The sequence below is a fragment of the Centropristis striata genome, chromosome 7 (genome assembly GCF_030273125.1).
Source record: "Centropristis striata isolate RG_2023a ecotype Rhode Island chromosome 7, C.striata_1.0, whole genome shotgun sequence".
NCBI lineage: Eukaryota > Metazoa > Chordata > Actinopteri > Perciformes > Serranidae > Centropristis > Centropristis striata.
Genome location: NC_081523.1, coordinates 14,541,990 through 14,561,248, shown reverse-complemented (window position 1 = coordinate 14,561,248; position 19,259 = coordinate 14,541,990). Strand labels below are relative to the sequence as shown.

The window sequence follows — 19,259 nt, the reverse complement described above, 5'->3', positions numbered from 1 at the left end:
TAGTGTACTAGTCCCTGCCAGCATGCCTGTGTTTTAATGTGTTTGTTTACTGGGCCCAGTAGCAGACGGTGCAGTGTCAGATCTTGTTGTATCGTCGTGTTGTTCCTGCTGTCTCAGCAATTACTTTTATCGTGTCTGTTGCTAGTTTTCCATTATTGCCTACCTTAAGAAAAAGGAAAATATCAGCTTGTTGAGATGTTCACTCAGGTGGATATGGACGCTTAATCGCCCATCCTGCAGGTATAAATGTGCGGATGCTTCTACGAGTAGACCATGAAATATAAATGGCAGGCAAAATAAACTTTTATGAAAAAAGTGCGTAAATGTAGAAGTTACAATCATATTTCTGAAAACATAACAGGTGGATCAGATGGAGTGCCAGTTAGCACCATTTGTCAGCACTAAAAGAGGTCTGGCAGTCAGCACTTTAGAATGGGATTGCAGCGTAAAAAACAGATTGTCTCGAGGGAATTCTGTATATCACACCCACATACAAACTAATTAGAGTTGAAACAATTAGTCAATTAATCAACAATCAAAACATTTACTATTATTTTCAGTAAGTAATTTATTTAGCAAAAAAGCCAAATATAGGCTCATTTTAGACATTTGAAGAAAGCAGCTTGGGATTACTCATTTTACCATTTTCTGACATTTAATTGAATAAATTACTTATTTAAAAAAGATTAATTGACCATGTAAATGAGCCCTGGGAATATACAGTATGTAGGGCACATCGTACATACATAATCAAATATGTACTCTGCTTGTGATACTCTGAGTGTACTGTATGTGTAAATCCAGACTCAGCTCTCACCAGGGGATTCCCCAAAGTTGTGACTAGCCAGCCAGATGAGAAAACCAGCTGACTAAGAGATGTTGCGGCTGATGAGTCCGCCAATGTTATTTTCTTAAGGTAATAAACAAAACTCAAATATGTGTTCTTGTAAGCGGGACAACTAACATACCACCAATAAACATTTTTATTAGATGTAAGTTCAAAGCAAACCTGAACACGAGAATTACTCCACAACTTGTCTTTGGGAACATAAAAAAATGAGTGAGGGTAAAATATCTCATTGAATTTAAACAAAATAAATGTCCAGAATAATTTTGTTCAGTCAATCGCCTTATTAGACCTTCTTCTGCCTCACTCATAGGTAACCTTTAAAGATGTTATGCTTGTCAGTTTGAGATATGCCCTCCCCCGTGTCTCCTCTGCAGATGTTTACATTCTTGTATTATTGTTTCTGCAGATGTGTACATTGGTGGCTTCTGTTTTACATTTTACACAGACAGACTTTTACTGCACACAGCCGCCTCTCGGTGTGAGCTCTAAAAATATTTATTATGGTCTGGCAGAAGTGACTTCACGGCAAATAAAAGATCAGAATTTCATGTTTTTTAAAGCTTGACTATTTATACATGGAACAATGACTTTTGTTTCTGTTTTTCCCTTCACTGCTAACTCTCTAATGTCTGTGGAGCTCATCTTCATCATGTCTGGGTTAATTTGGAAAGGAATACGAGCACATTACAGTCTTTCTGAGTCCTCGCGTTAGAATTGTTCAAGTTTCACTAATTTATATGCACTCAAATCTCACATTTGTTCTCACATGTTATTTTTTTTTAATAATTATTACCTAGTGAAGTTCTGTGCAACTAACCTGACTGTAAAATTGGGTGGCATATCCTACTGTGCTGCTACTTCTGCTCTGCAGAGGGAGCCATTGCTCCATTTCAGATTCTGCAGCAGCCCAGGAGCCAAGACACACCTTTCTCTCTTCTTTATCACCTCACCTTTACAAATTTGACATTCACTTTATATTCACCTTACAGTCATTAATAATAATTTTAGAAAAGTGTTCATGTGATTAAATACTGGATGAATTGCCCCAGTGTACATATCCTCTTAAATCCACACATATCTGTCTGTGATATTGCACAGGCTGGACCCTAGAGGGTAGAAATCAATGGAGATGAATTGCCTAACGAGTAAGTTTCTCTTTCACTGAGCTGCCCACTTCTTCAGAATGATGAGATGCTGCAGTCTCCTGTGACTGGCTGAGGTAGCGATCCTGAGAGTCAGCAATGATTCTGGGCTGCAGCCAGAGTGCTCTGCTTACTCCTGACATGCTGCATAACCGTCTCTATAGGTCTGTGTGTGACAGTGTGAGACTGAGTGCTTTAGCTAGTTTTTTCCTTAATAGTCATATGTAACATTTAGACTAGACTTGTGTTATGTATTTTGTTGAGTTATGTTCTTAGATTTTTCCAGATGTTTCCAACTAAACCTTGAGAAATCTGTAATTTTAATCAGAAACACATGATCACCAGTCAATGACGTCTTATCTCCTTTGTGCATGCGTCAGCGGTGTGGTTGTCAGCCAAAAGTAGTAAAAATTTTACTTTTTATGACGTTTTGAGCCATATTTTACAATAAACTTTTCAGATCCCAGTCACTTCCAACTATATGTTTTAAGCATATTAAGGATTTTAGCAATGGTCGAATGTAACTAAGTACATTTACTCAAGTACTGCACTGAAGTACGATTGTGAGGTGCTTGTTTTTGTATTTTCTTTGAGTATTTCCACATATGCAACTTTATAATTTTACTCCACTACATTTAGCTGACAGCTTTAGTAACTAGTTACTTTCCAGGTCAGGATTTAACATGAAAAAATACAATGAACGACCCCCCTCATGCCTCCCCGGCTTATGCCTCCATGGTTGAAAAAGCGTGCTAAAGTGCCCTCTAGAGTGGTGAAAACGAGAGGAAGTGCCTTATTGGCTGCCCTTTACACGTGCAAAAAATGAATGGGTGCCCTAGGGTGACGAACAGCTACATCGAAGTGGATTAATAGTAGGCCTGTACCCGTAGTAGAAAAGCGCAATTAGATGCCAAGGTGGAAAACACGATAAAGTGCCTTTGCAAGACCCCCCTAGATGGTTCTGTTTGGTGGTTTTAATTGTCAGTACCAAATCATTATTTACTTTGATCTGGATCCCCTTTTAACTATTTCATCATACATGATGCATCATAGCTTTTGCGCACTGGTGGGGCCCCATGTTGTGCAGAATGTGCACTTTTTATTTTATTACTTCAAACAGTCTGAGTCCACCACTGCTCTAAGTACATTTTGATGCTGATATTTCTGTACTTTTACTTAATTAGGTTTTGAATGCAGGACGTTTACTTGTAGTGGAGTGATTCTACAGTGTGGTATTAGTACTTTTACTGAAGTAGGGATCTGAATACTTCTTCCACCACTGGATTTTAGTCATGGGATGTCAGTATCTTAAGTTTTCAGAGCAAACATTAGAAGCACAAGCCCCTCTGCTAGCGTGCTGAACAAATAACCCACGTTTTTCACAGGAAACTGCTTAAATTAAGTATTTTTACCTGTTTTAATCAGAGAGAGAGGAGGAGAGCTCTGCGGTCAAATCGGCTCCTGTTAAAAACCTTCTGAACAGTGAATACTGAAAGAACCAGGAGCAGCTGACCGCTTGAGAGACCCCATAGCGTCAGAAAATTACATATTTCATTTTTAAGTAGAAAGGGTAATGTTGAGAAATAAGATGGCCCCTCAAACCAGGTGCTCAAAGACTCTGTTCTTTTATTACTGTGTGTGATGAAGCAGGCTACTCCCACAGCTTTTTAAAGATAATCCACAGACTGTGATGCATACATTTTTTCTTCATCGTGGGATTTCCTGAAAAAGAAAGAACACTATGTACATGATTTGTTGGTCCATGATCGTCATTTCATTTGCAGTGTTACTCAAATTTTGATCATGGAGTACAACGTTCTTTACGACGCTCCATCATACCATCCCTTGTATCTAATGTTGAATGAAAAGTTAGATCACTCAGACATAACAGAAACTGATCCACCTAATAACAAGGTAGACTGTCGATGAGATTTACAATGTCATTACCCCGTCTCCGTGTCTGAGTTACGACTGCTTAGCTGTCAGCGCAGCTTTTTCATGCTCTATAACTGAGAACTGACCTCCAGGGGAATTTCTCCATGATACGTCTGGTTTCACAGTTCGTCACACGCTGCTGTCATCGAGGCAAACAGATGTGACCTGGTGCATGTCGTAACACAGCCATGTAAGTGAAGTCCTGTGATATTTAAATCTGTTCGGGTTACAGATTTGTAACCTGGCGCTTTGAAATATCCCATTTTCAGTGCGTGACTATAAATCAGTGGAAAGGGGCCTCTTATTTTCTCACTGTCCTTGTTCAATCAACTGTCTGAAAGTGTACAAACACACTGCTCTGTAATATTCTGTCTTATTTCACTCCTTTTGTCCTTGTGTGAAACAACAGGGAGGACGTTTGCCTGGCAGGCCATAATCAGACAGACAAACCTCGATCAGCTGCATTCGTATTTTCAGACACTTGTGCCACAGTTTCATTTTGTGTGTGTACTGTGTTCACATTGCTCAAAGAGTGTTTGTTTATGTCTGTTTATGCCTGGGTGTGTATTTGTGTATGTAAGTGTGGGTTTGTGTCTGTGTACGTATGTCTCAGTGGGCGAGTGGGAGTCGTGGTGTGGGTGGGGTTCAGTTTTCAGATTGGGTCTAGATGACAGTCAGGGTTCTTTGTTGTGGTTTGGGGCCCGGCTGGCTCCGGGGCCCTCTCCTGTTTCCCTGCCCTGTTCTGCTGCCACTCTGTGAGTTAGACTAAAGACAGCTTTTAACCTTCAGCACAGGCTCTGCAGTTGTGGAGATAAAAGGTAGCGTTGCTATCTGAGATTATGAGATGGTGCTGATTAGAAGATGGAAATGACATTCGTATGATAATCATCAGCGTGTTTGTTTTCTTTGCACTCTCCAGAGCATCATATGACTCTCCTCAGGGCACTTTTCTGTCTTTTTTACATTGCTTTTCGCTTGGCATACTCTGTATTCTGAAGCACATGGAATCTGGTGATAGAGAGGAAAATTAGACTTCAAAAGACCTGCGACTCTACTTGAACTGTAACACCAACGACTCGTGACCTCACTTGAGCCTTTTCACTTGAGAAAATGTTTTATTCTTTTACTTTCAACTTCTCTATCTTCTACAATGTCACTTAGCAGATGCTTTGATCCAAAGCGACGTACATTTGAGAGTTCATACAACACAAGCGAAAAAATCAAGTCAAAAGACACATGAGTCAGTGCCATGGGTTAAGTTTGAGTCCAATAGGGCGTAGGTGCTATCAGGATGTGCATTAGGACATTGTAAAAAATTGCTTTAAAAGATTAAAATATGAATCTGTTTTATGAGTAAAACGTTCTCTTTCCTTCACTTATACGACTTGTATAATATCACTGTTTTCTTTTTGTGGAGTGACCCACAGCGCCGACTCTAGCATGTTTCCTCCAGCTGATTAGGTGTATGGACAGGAAGTTGTCCATATTCCTCCGCACATCCGTTCAGAAAAAATAAATGCACCGGCTATTGTCTTGAAGTCAGTCCAACCCTCTTAGAACCCATTACGCAAAGGTCACTGTGTGTTTGTGTGTGTGTGTGTGTGTGTGTGTGTGTGTGTGTGTGTGTGTGTGTGTGTGAGGGTAGGGATTTTATCCAAATTTTCTAATCTCTCCATGGAACAAGTGATTCCTGTCGGTGTTCTGTTTACCCAATCCCCTCTGTTTTGATCAAACCTCTGAGTTAATGTTGGATTAACTGATTGTGTAATATATCTGTTACACTCCTCCCTAATGGCAGCCAATTAGCACATCTGGCCCGGGCTACAGTCGGACCGATCTGCTAATCCACCATCCCATCAGTAGGTAATCACCATTAAACATAGCAAAATCCCAGTCAGGCCTGAAGCTGTTAGGCCTCTGCACTAACCACTAATCTACTGTCTCTGAATGCCTGAGTTTGATTCGTCCTTCGTGGCTCGCGGCCAAGAAGCAGCGATGCTCTATGTTTGAGCTAGTTGCCCGCCTGCCTGCCAGCGTGCCCTGTCATTGAGATAATGGCTGTTTTCTGTATGTTTTTGTTCAGCCTCGAGGCTTTTGTCATAAGGTGTCAGTCTTTGTGTTTTACTGCTGGGAGATTTACCTGCAGCATGTTCTGCTTTAAGGAACTGCTGCCGGCGTAAAAGAGACACTAAAGAAAGCCTTAAATGGATTAAGTGACACTGGAGTAAAACACTGTTGTCCTGGTGTTTGTTCGTTCTTTCAAAAAACACCGACATGTAGAGCAGCTGTGAGAAAAACTGTATCACTTCATTAAAGGCCAGTTTTAACACAATTCAGCATAGTGTTCGAGGTGTTTGAGTTCTTGTTAAGTGAATATTTTTCCAGTTCAGCGGCATGCCAGATCGACTTTCAGAGGGGATTGAATGGATATGAACCAACACACAGTGAACTGTGAATTGTACACACACACACACACAATCGCACAAGAGTCCCAGAATGTTTTGCGAGCACCTACAACCCTCCCTCTGTGTGTTCACCTCAACTATTTCTCTTTCCACCTCAAGAACAATAAATCTCTTCTGTATGTCGGTGTCTGCCACAGATTAGCCGGGTGATTTAAACTCTTAAGGGTGGAGGCTTTTCTTGGGGAAATGACCCAGCTCGCTACTGGCACCCCGGGCTCCCCCTCCTCCTTCTCTCCTCTGAGGTGAAAAGGGCTTTTACAGCTCCTTTGTTTTCACTGTTTGCCCGTGTAAAAGAGTTTGGAGGACGTGCTTCGTAGTGATGGAGTGCCATATGGGCATGTATGTGAGAGGGAAGGTCCCAAAAGTCACGTCAAACTTGCATCAGGACAATCACCCTAATCATGGGTGTAGGTCTGCATATGGACAGTTGGGACATGTTGCTTCTAATATTTGGGAGGACACACCCTATCAATATTTGTCATTCACATTGTCTTGGAGTGAGGTCATAATAGATCATTCTGATGTTGTTTGTCTCCAATACAATCTGGCAAGCAAGATTTATGCCTGATTTAGAAGTGTTTTCTGCAGTGCTGCCCCATCTTAGTCAATTAGTTGACTACATGATTAAGATTAGATAAGATTTCTTTGGTTGATGAGTCATTTTTAATGCTTTTTCATGTGTTTCACTTATTTTTGTGATACTTATGAGAACACCTCTGGAAAACTGAAGATTTAAGGTGTTGCATTGGCACGGATCTTTGTGGAGAAACTTAGTTTTACAGATCTTTCGATTGGAACAAAGAATGGATTGGTCAATAAAATAATTTGTTAGTCAACTAAGCATTTCAGCCCTTTTCTGTTCGATTCGGTTTTCCACCTCCGATAAGGAGCAGCTGCTTCTCTAAACTTTGTTTCATGCAGAAAGTCTCAAACAGGGTCCTGTGTCAGTTAGACATTCTGAATAACATAATGCAAAGCAGACTATAGGGCATGATTCTTTATTAAAATATGATGACTTTATTCTCATTAAATTATGACTTTATTCTTGTAAAATTACAACTTTTTTCTCAAAATATTACAAATGTACTCTTTATATGTAGTATAAGTTTTGAATATACAGAAGGATTTTAAACATGCAGAATCTTCCTGTTACACAAATGAGCTATTACAGATGAGGGGTTTATGAATTAATTAAATTTCATTAATGTCTAATGAGTGTCACATGTCCTTAAAGAGGTTACTGAAACAAAAGACACAAAGAGGAGATAAGAGCTAATCATGCCTATATCAGCAGCGATGACTCGATCTACAGGAGAGTACAAATTTGAAATAAAAGCCTGAGAGCCTCACTGATAATCTGTCATATTTTGAACTCACCTGTCACCTGTTTTTTTGTTTTCCTTTACATGAATATATACTTTCCCACTATATATTGATGCATACAAGTCAGAAATTGGTGCATACAAATCACCAAAATACAGGAAATTAAGTGTGTGATGCTTAAAATGTACTGTATCCCCACCATGGTTGAAATGAAACCTACACCTTTGATCCCAACACTTTATTTTCTACAACTTCCCTGTAAGGAGTGATCTTCTTCTTCCGCATGATGAGCTCTTGAAATCCTTCAGAGACCACCTGAAATCCTCCGTTACTCCCCCCTGCGTCGTTGTTGGCGAACACAAGAAGAATGAGTGTGTTTTAATTAATGTGCCTCCGTGAGCAGTGCGCAACGTGACGCCGGTTTCCTGTTGAGTGGTCGGCTTGTGGTTTGCGCAGCGTGGTCTCACCCACGCCACGAGGAAGGATACACACTCATCACACAACAGCTGTATGAGGTCCAGGATTAACGCGGGGAGAACAGGATGCATGTTTGGGTCTCTCTCTGCTTCTACTCGCAGTGCGTGTTCTGAAGGCTGTGAAGCACTTCTCCCAGAGGACAGAAGCAGAACGTCACATGGAGTAAACTTTGGGATTGTCTTGTTTGGAGAACAGAGGAAACTGGCTTCCAAACAGCTGGAGTGATGAGAAAGGAGGCTGTCCTTTGGATGTTTGGTCTTTTAAAGTAGAGGAATATTTCTTCCTTTTAAAAGCACTTTTCGCGTTTTTTTTAACATCCAACTTCACCAAACAGTATATGTGAAGTTGACACGTTTTTGGGGAACCAGTATTTTTATTGGATTTGGTAAGAATCGCCAGGAGAGACTTAAATTAATATTTAAAAGGTTATGCAATGAAAGATTGAAAGGATCTGTGACACTGGGGACCTGAGTTATGAAATATGTATTTGGATTTGCCAAATGTCTCTGACCCTGTGACCTACTAACGTAGCCTACATATTTCCTCTCTCAAATATTTAAACAATCTTGCTAAAAAACTGATCTTTTTATTATGATTATTTTTTATTATTTAATGGAGTTATATAATTTCAACACCTCCTTTGTTTTAGTGTATCACACTTTTTCTTACTGCTAGATAACATCTCTTGGTGTTCTTTTTCACTCTCGCCTCCCCACATGACGAGCACCAGCTGACACGGTTATAATTTCTCCATTTATTATCAAGCCAGTAAAAAGAACAAAGCTCCCCACCCCGCTATGCTTGTGTGGTGGTGTGGTATTTGCTATTTGTTTGTTTAACAGGGCGTAGGGGCTGCTACAGTAGTCTCTCCCTCTTTTTACCCCTTTCTTTCTAATTCTTTTTTAAAAAAGTTCATTACCATCACCAGAGGCGCGTCGTAGGGGTTAATTTAGCGCCGAATTGGGGCGCGTCAGGGCGCACACAGTGGACTAGTTGTGTCGATCACTCCCGCAGAGGCGATGCCCTTTTGTGGAGAGGTCTCTTGTCACACAGAGGACAGACGGCATTCACAATCGAGACACAGGGACACAAAGAGAAGAACTGCATTTTAAAAGGCTCCATTCTTTCCCCGCAACCGCTGGGTGTTGACTGTGGGTGTTTGAGAGGATCTTTGTTGCCCGGAGAAAAGTAGAGAAGAAGAATACGCGCCGTGAACGGGCTGGGGGAATTTTTATGGACAGGGTTACTACAGTGCAGCCGATGCTGTCATCCACTCCACCTATGCTTCCCGGAGTCTTGTTTTGGATGAGAAGCTGAACTTTTACGCGTTGTTTTTACGCACTGATTGTAGACAGTGTCATGGTGAACTTTCTGTCCCCGGTACCTGCGGGGGAGCGCTTTGAGCCGGACCAGTAGCTTCAAGGAGAAGTAATTTTTGTGGATATATAACGAAAGGATGCCAGTTGATAAATTCGCAAACATGGAGGAAAAACTGTGGATATTGGAGGACCTTAATATGATGTACATCCGTCAGATTGCCCTCAGTTTACAGGTAAAAGTTTCCACTTGACCATCACTTGTCTCTGACCCTCTGCACGCGTGTTCGTTGCTTTTATTTGCGCTGATTTCACCAGTTTTACAAAATGTCAAAGCTGTGGGGTGTGGCAGTGCGAAAAAATGTGTTTGTGATCATGTCTCAGACCGTTTTACTTTCTTTTTCTTGACTGATTGACTATCCACCCTGAAAACAAGCAAGCTCACTAATATCTTTTATCCTAAAGTATAGTGCATCACTGTGTTAGTCTGCAGCTGTGCCTCTGCGTGTTGTAAAGTTTACACAGGAGCTGGTTGAAGAATCTTTCAATGGGACAAACAAGTCGAGCTGACACTGGTGTGGTCTCTCCCCGTTACAGATGGCAAATCTTACAGTGACAGCTAAGAGAAAACAACACTGCATGCCATCCATCTCTCCCTCTGCGTCTCCCCTTCCAACTGGGGTTCACACACAGTCCACAGCTGCACATATGGGCCTCATAAGCCCCTATGGGAGTGTGTGTGTCTGTGTGTGTGTCTGTGTGTGTGTGTGTGCGTGTGTGTTTGCTAGTACAGTATTGTGTTCTGAGCAGTGTTGGAAAAAGTATTAGGATCTATTACTTAAGTAAGAGTACCAATGCCACTTTCAAAAAACACTTTGTTACAAGTTAAAGTCCTCCATTCAACTTACTTAAGGTATTAAAGCATAACCGTAAAAGTATTCACTTTGTAGCCAAATTGGCCATTTTTTTGCTTCATTATGTTAGATTATAAGTATTTACACAGTTAACTGTAAGATGATAATGCTTTAGCTGCAACAAGGCTAGAGTTATTCCATCATTTTTAATGCTTTTAGTGGTATAATATACTGTATAACAGTGTGCTGTATTTCAGATACTCACTATAGGTATTTCACAGAGGAATAGAGGTAGAAGGTAACCTTAAATCAAACACTTATGTAAAGTCTAAGTACCTCAAAATTGTACTCAAGTATAGTGCTTGAGTAAATGTTCTTAGTTACTTTCCCCCACTGGTTTGGAGAAAGACAGAAAGGAGTCATTTGCAACATGACGAATGGTTATCATTAATGCAACATCGAACCACCTTTACCACAATCTGTTAACTGTTTCAGAGGAAATGGCTGTGTATTTTTATTTTAAACCATGTTGAAAGGAAGATGAGGCACCCAGCCATTGGAAATGTTACAGGAATTTTCAAAGGGAAATTCTAATATACTTTATTTTCTGGCCTTATAATCCGAAGAGATATGGGGCTGTCTGTGCCGCAGCTGTTTCGGGGTGTAAAAAGCAGACTGTTTCTGAAATTTAGGCCAAAAAGCCGTCAGCTGCATGATACAAGGGCTGCATGAGAGGTGATATCACTCACTGGTGTGCTGTACCTGCTAGCCGTTTGGCATCATTTTCTCTGTGCGAGGTGTTTTTTTGTTTATCTACCTGTGCCAAGTGCAACAGAGCATGCCAGGTTTATGGTTTTTAGGAGATACAGGACTATAAAACAACACAAACTCCTGCCAGCTTCAGTTGGTGGGAAGCCTCGTCTATTGTCTTTCTGGAACGTTATGGTTCTCAAATTGGTGTTCTTTCTCAGAAACTCTCATGAAACTTTAGTGAAAGGAGTGTTTTCCTGAGGATTTTTATAGTGCCTGTAGCCTGAAATGCACAATGCCACATGCCAGCTATCACAAGGTCTTTTTATTGACAAGGTGATCGGACACAAATCAGCTTATTAGTTCCTGTCACAGAGCGTCCTTTGAGGAAGAGGCTTGTTTACAGCTAGGACATAGACCGGAAAGTGGCACTTTTGTCCGAATATTGAATTTAGGGCATTATGATGGAATGTAGATAACAAGCGTTTCTGTCTCAAGAAGCATTTAGTCGTCTCGGTTCCAGTTTTATTCCTGCAAATGCAATAGGAATGCATAATAACAAGATGATGAGCCCTTATTTAGCCCTGTGGGAAAACTCGCCTGTCGCTTCTCATCCTTCACAGGGAGTTCAGAGGTGATGGTCGGCTGCAGAGAGGCATTACTCTGCAATAATAACCAGTGAGAAATTCAGATTGTTGTATACTTGTCTTCAACTCATATTTTGCTTGTAAACACTCACTTGTTTGCTCGCTCACTCGGTCACTCTCTCTTCTCCTTCCCCCCCCATGTCTCCTCTGCCTGGGTGGGTTTATGAGACAGGGATTCTTTGTATGTGGCTGAGCTACACGGCCCACAGTCTAACTGTAATTTCAGCTAGCTATGGATGTATTTTGCTCCAGGGTCTTTTCATAAAATACCTGCTGGGTCATCACAGCTTGCAATTATTTTGTTTTTCCCTGAGGCAACATATATCTGAGAGCCACTCCCACTCCATGCACACACACATACTCTACACATAAACATTTATAAAAGAAGCACACCTTGTTTGTCACCATTTTTCTGCACTGGTCATCTCCAAAGATAAGACCGTCTGTCATTTAAAATTAAAATTAAAAATGAGAAGTTCATGCATGTCCTGAGATTCGAGCATTCCTCAGGGTTGTATAATTGCTGTGTCAGGAGGGGAGAGAGAGAGAGCAGCCATTGTGTGATTTGCAAGCTCAGTAGGAAGGAACTTTTCTGCTCTTCAGGTTTTAACAAGTCTGTTATAATAAGAATGGCTACATTCTTGGCTCCAATGCACTGTTTTCTTTCGTCTTTCCTTGTCTCCTAGGAGGCCCATAAGACATTGCTTTTTCTTCAGTCACATGCAAAGTGTGAAGAACATTTTGCCTATAGAATACGGGATTCCCCTCACAAGAGAGGTGGCTGATGGGAAAGAGGAAATGGTCTTGTGTAATTACTGTTTCCCACTGGGAACCACAACATGAATGTCATTGAACCCCTTGCCATTAATAGCCACATACACACCATTTCCTGTCACCACATTTTTTTTATTTGCTTGTTTTTTTGTGTGTTTTTTTTACATTTTGCCTTATTTGGAATCACATTTCAATGGCACATTACAGCAGTCATCACCATTATAATTGGCATTGTGATCCATATTTTCAGATTTTTATCTAGTGATAAACAGAAACGAACAGAACTTTGGGGTGTTTCTATCTGAAGCAAGTAGTAATACAGATTAGATATTTAAAAACGATAGTTACATATTATTAAACAAAATAAGGGCATTTCAGGGCAATGTACAATCTCCACTTATCCCAGATTTCCTCAAATTTGGCTTTCTGAAACCTCACTGAGAAAGTGATTTATTGGCATTTTTTTACTGTCCTGTTTCTTCCCCTATCCTGGTTTTTAGCTCATGGTGTGTGTCCCTGTCCTGTCCCCTTCTCCCTATTGGTAGCCCAAGGGCCGTAGATGGACACTTTCTCCTGGTCTAATTTTAGCATGCAGACTGGCCTTGAATACATGGATTGTGATCTTTGCCAGAGTTAAATGTAGACGTTTGTTAAAGGGTTTCTGAGGTCATTCATTTTTGCGCAAGTTATAAAAGCAGGATTTGTGTTGCGTCCATTCTGTAAGTCAGTCATTGTTTGTGAAAGTACAATACTTTCTCTATGTGTATGTGTGTTGATCTCACTGGGTCAGAGTAGCCCTGCTCTGCTCAGAAGGGGTGCAGCCTGGGGCATTAAACTGCTACAGCTCTGGCCGCGACTGATCATACCAATGATATCATCTGCTAAAAGATTAAACAGATCCCTCTTTGGGTTCTACTGCAGTTGTTGTGTTTGTTGAGGTATTAAGACCCAGAACTTCCCATCGCTGTTTGTTGAACCTGTGGAAAACACCACCTGGGAAGTGTAGCAAGATAAAACATGTTATGGGGCAATTATGGTTAGAAACTCCACAGATTATCTGATGAAGAGAAACACTGAAATAGTCCCATGTTCACCATTTGAGTCTGTGAGCTTTTTTGTTTACTTGTACATCAAACAGTGCTAGCAGTCTCAAGTGTTCAGTCCCTTCAGATTTGAGTTCAAAGTGCATTTCCTTTTTTTGATCCTTCTGGATATTTTGCTAGTAATCAGGCTGATAAATTACAAGTTTCATTTGAAAATGTATCAAAAAGTAGATGTTCTTAAGCAAACTGACACATTGACCTGAACATGTCATAGTCATGGAAGCTCGACCTCTGACTCTCGTTGACGATGCGCACACGTGGTGGGGGTCAGGTGGGAGTTTCTTGCTCCCTCACCCAGGACTCATGTTTGACCTCTCACACGCTCCCAAACCCTAAACTTAGCTGTGGCCATGCCTGAGATAGTTCAGCGGATTCTAGACACCACAGGCAGGCGTTAAATATCCTCTGGCTGGTATTCATGCAGCCTCTTTTCGTCTGATCTCAGATCACCGCTTTGACCATTTGATTGAATGGGACTTATCATAAGTAAGTCCCTCTGCCCGGATCAATGCAGCCTCTGTTTCTGTTTGAAACTCTGCTTGCACACAAAAGTCTTTTCTATATGACTCAGATTGTTCCCTGGCACATATTTGTTGTCATGTGTCTGAAAACATTCACTGGGGCTTTTTCGCCTGCTCCATTCTGTAACTAAAGCCTTCAAAGTATCAGTATTTCAATCCCACAGACCTCATGCTTTCTAAATGTAGGAGGTCCTGGAGGGCAAAGGCCAAATTGACAGCAGTTAATCCTTGTCTGCTCTGGGACAGTACGCCAGTATCTTCTTGTGCACTCTGGCTAGACTGATGAATCTCAACCTGGATGATGAATTTGTAGTAAGAGCAAAGGTTAATCGTATTTATACTGGGACAGCAAAACATGCATGTAAGGGTTAGCTTAAATCTCCTGCTTTACCTCAGCCTAGACTCTCTCGATATCGTTTCATTTGTAAGGCATAAGTCCCATTTATTTCAGTTACGTTCTTCTTTTATTGTTATCACCTTTCATTTGTTCAAGCTTTACTTTATTGCCTTTTCTGCCCCTCTGGGATGAATTCATCCTTTTGGCGTTGTCAGTATCAATATATCTTTACACTAAGAAGCAGTCAGCACTTGAAATCTGTGTGTGTGTGCATGTGTAGGTGAGTATGTGTGTTAGTTCAGCTGTGAGATTGTTTAGGTAGCCTAAGTTACACCAGGCCTGCTTGCTTCAGTGGAAGGTGTGCTAAAGCTAACAGCGCTCGCTCTCCTGTGATACAAGATACACAGTCATATCTGAGCCAAAACACATTCCTCCATAACGGACAACTTCATCGCACACTGCTAACCTGCCGAGCTTGTGTGTGTGTGTGTGTGTGTGTGTCTGTGTGTCCGTGTGTCTGTGTGTAAGTAAATATTTGCAAAGATAACAAACCAATACTGTAAGCTATATAATCAAGCTGATTTGTTTATGGATGTTAGGCTTATCACTGTGGATTTAATGTGAGGGTTTTTTTTTGCATTTGTTTTGAAGTAAATGAAAGATTTTACTATTGCAGCAGCCTTGAAATGAATGGAAATAGCCAGGTTTATTAACTTGTAAGTGTTATGTACATGGGATTTAGTCTGCTTGCAGTGTGTGTGCGTTGTGTATTTGTAAGTGTGTCTTTGGCATCTGTATCACGGATAGCTACAGTGGGTTCCAGTTCTTCCAGTGCTGTAAGCCAGAAGCAGGCACAGTGTGTGTGAGGTAGAGGAGAAAGGGGGCTTTGTATCACATCACACACACCCATCGCTCCCTACCAAGCCCTCCTCTCCTTCTTGGAACCGCACATCGAGCTCCTAACCCTCAGCCGTCTCTTCCAAGCCTTCCTCTCTCCCCTGCCAGCCTCAAGTCTACTGACTTCAAACCATCTGTCTCCCCCGCCTCACCTCTGCACCCCAACACTCCTCCTAACCCCCCCATCCCACTGGACTTCACCACAGAGCTGTATGCTCCCCTGTACCTCAGTCCTCACCTCAGCCGTCGCCCATGCAGCGGTTAGGAGGAGCCGTACAGGTCTGAATAGGCACTCTGTGTGAGCAGGAACCAGTTAGATGCCGCGGCCCGAGCCAAGCTTCCTTTGAAAAACAGCAGGCAGGAGCCAGGAGAGTGAGAAGGAGAAAACAGCGAGAAAACCAAACCGAGAGGTGCTGTTATTGGAACATCAACCTGACTCCCTGCACCTTCCCCGCCTGTTTCTTCTTGTCACTCATTTCCCTTCTCTGCGCTATCTCCGCCTGGATCCATTAGATAATTTCACTCTGCTGTCTCTCTGCCTCTATCTCAGCTTTCGGCCCTTATTTCCTCACTCTTTTATCTCACCCTTCAGCATCACCTTTCTTTAATCCCTCTTCTCCACTCTTTATGCTTTCATCTGGGCACGTACAAAGACACTTTGGCTTTGGTAGTTAAAGGATTTTTAACATTTTTTTTGCAGCTGCATAGAAAATTGGAGTCACTTAAGCTGTTTGAATCGAGACTGCAGGCTTTATTCAAATCAGCACAGATTGGATTTAAAGCTATGTTTGACTTATCGTGTCAACAGCTCAGAAGTCACTGTTTTCAAGTGGCAATATTAAAAATGCAGTATTCCTTTTGTAAAACATGTAATTAAGAATGTCTGAACATGTTCTGGAGATGCAGCTGGCGGCGCAGGCTGTTTAATCAGATGGTTGTCTTTAAAATGTGTGTGAGCACACATTGTGCTAAAAAGAGCATTTGGTAATGTGTTAAATTGAGCCTGTAGATGTTGCCTTCCCTGTCCATATGGATACAATTTATGCTCGCGTCTGTGTGTTCTGCTGCTCTCCAGCTTGTGAGATAAACTCTGCACAGTGAACATGATTGTGTGCAAGTTTATGGCTCATGCCGTGGCTTTATTGATTTATGTGGTGAGGTTTATGTACAGTATGTGGGGGCGTTTTAAATGTCTGTGAAAAAAGATTGTGTTTATTTCTGTATGTTTTCTGATCTCTGATCTCTCTATCCCTTTTTACACTGTTGCCATGCAAAGTTAGTGCCCTGGAACAGAGAGTAGGTGGAAGTCAGAGGCGGAGGACAAGTGCCAAGCAAGAGCTGTCTAAACAAGCAATTACCATTATTAAAACAACTCATTCCCCCGAGAAGTGTATAGCATCCGTAGCATCACCAGTATCCTTGTGACTCTACAGATTGTGCCTTGTGGGGCAGCATGTTAGTGTTTAAGCAGCATGCCAAACTGTCTAATTGAATCAATGCAAAATGTGGAATCATTGGCTACTAAGTTGCTGCATGTTCGTGTGTGCGTGTGTGTGTGTGTGTGTGCGTGTGTGTGTGCGTGTGCGTGTGCGTGTGTGTGTGTCACTGGTGGGTGTGTGTGTCTGGCAGGTGGAACAACTCTGTCAGCAGTTGGAGGGCTGCCGTCTGACCATCAGAAAGTCCATTCTGCTTTCATCCAATACAAGAGAGATTCTCTTCTGTCTTTTATTTATGATGTAATGCTGTTATTGTCTCCATCTCTAATTTCCACAGCGTCTGCAAGAGACTCCGTAACATTACATGAATAGCTGTTTGGTTGTTTTGATGTTAATTAATTTGAATCATACAACACTTTAGCGTTCATATGTAATTTATGCTGCTAGGGTTCGCTCGATCAAAACAATAACAAAAAGCCGAGCAGTGCTGTCAGCTTCTCCCAGTTAAGATTCCTTCAGTGTTCATTGTTCACGAGGTTTTTACTGCAAGCTGAATTATCCACAGAGGTCTCCTCCTCTCCAAAAGAAACAGACCCGGTGATTAAAACTGGTAAAAACACATAATATAGTAGTTTAACCTTTAAAATGGGTGTTTCTCCAATGCTGTTTGGCATGCCGGCGAAGAGGCTATAGCCAAGCTGTTTCTTTGATAATTTAGGATCCAAACATTTGATGAATAAAATCCTTCATGTAGTTAAATAAACAGTAAAAAAAATACCAACTTGTATCATAAAAATGTGGCTTAAAACTGGATAAAAAGTCAATTTCTACCAACTTCTGCTTGACAATGCAAAGGGGAAAGGACACCGTTGACAGGCAACAGACAGGGAAATCTGTAATTTTAATCAAGGACATGCTTCCTAAGTTTAAAAATTGTTAGAAAAAATTCAGATGATGTACAGCTCAACAAAATATGACATAGGTTTAGTAATTTTTAGACACAGTAATGCATTCAAGGTAACCTCATGCTTTTTAGTGTCACAGAGTAAACTGAGCAGCATTCACAGAAGGCTTTGTTATCACTGCACCAAGACCCTAGCTTGAGTTTTATGTGTCTTCTGTGGTTGGATGCATTAAGATTGATGGTTTTTCTGTTAAGGAAAACCTAAATGCCAAAGGCGAACTGTCACGGGGGAATTCCAGGGTTTAGAGGCGGGTCAGCAGGAGCTGCAGCTTAAAGGCTGAGGTAGATCTGAGGGTTGGGGCTGCTGAAAAAGGGGCCTCTTGTTGTGGTACGAGGTGTTGAGAGGCATGGCTGAACTGTTCCACCCCCAAACAACCCCCCGCCCCCCCCTCCCCAAAAAAACAACCTCTCCCTCTGTCTCACCATGATGAGATCAGTGGAACAAAGTCTCCAGCTGCATGATGTCATGTTTTGGACTCGGGGTCACAATCTCAGGGTCACATTAGGAGATGTGTGTGGCTGATTTGTTAGTTGTATAATCTCCTCTCTCTTTCCTTCTGCTGTCTCCCTGCATAAACACACACACACACACACACACACACACACCTTTGACTCTGTGTCCTCCTTCGCCCCCACCACTAGTGAAACTATTAAAAGAAACACCTCCTCAGGTTGCCAGAGTTGTCCATATGTCGGTGTATGTGTGACTAATCTTTTCATCACTAGGAGATGAAAAGGTTAAGCCCATCTTATCATTGGGACAGACTCACGAACTGGACAGGGATTTTTATTGGTCCTGTCGAGAAGCATAGCTCGATATGATTGGCTGAGACAATCAGCGAGCTGGACCGAGAACCGTGTTAACCCCTGATGCCCCAAGCCCCTTTGAAGCACTGAGTCACTGGTCAGTATGTCACTGGACACAGACTGGCTGTTATGTAACTACATGTGTTAGTTTATTTAGGCATTATTTTAGGCCTACATAAGAACACACACACACAGACACACACACAGCTCATGTCCTCACAGTTGGCATCCACAGCTGTCACTGTAAAAATTCATCATGATTGACGTTCAGTACATATATAGCTTCGAACATGATCTCTGTTTATCTAACTTGCATAATACAAAGGTATAGGATGCAAAGCAAATGTATCACTGATGACAGAAGTGTCTTATGATGTTTGTTAGGTTTCTCATGTTGCAGACATTGATACTGTTGTAGTGGTAATGATAAGATATACAGTTTTTGTAATCTAGGTTTACAGGTTAGTTAAACTAAACACGGTCTAGTATGTAAAAGACACAACTGCTGCTATGAGATGTGTATGAATGTCACTTCTTATATTTTATAACCGGCATTAGGGAATAACTAGTTACAGATGACAGCATTATGTAACTAAATTACAAAATAAATCTAATCATAATCTTACTTTTGGCATATTTTCAGACAGTGCAGTGCAGAAAA

General features: G+C 41.4%; 1 protein-coding gene across 7 annotated transcripts in view; it reads left to right on the top strand.

Annotated features, from left to right (window-relative positions):
- Positions 1 to 19,259, top strand: part of rtkna (rhotekin a) — a 71,589-nt gene that overhangs the window by 12,628 nt on the left and 39,702 nt on the right. Inside the window, exon 1 of one of the 7 annotated variants that reach the window (XM_059337100.1) lies at positions 8,231 to 9,744. The exons of 5 other annotated variants lie outside the window; for them this stretch is intronic. In XM_059337100.1, the coding sequence (XP_059193083.1) occupies positions 9,649 to 9,744 (96 nt within the window). In that variant the 5' untranslated portion in view covers positions 8,231 to 9,648. Of the gene's footprint in view, positions 1 to 8,230; positions 9,745 to 11,688; positions 11,791 to 19,259 lie in introns of those variants that run through there. One more of the 7 variants, XM_059337102.1, reaches the window with a different exon arrangement.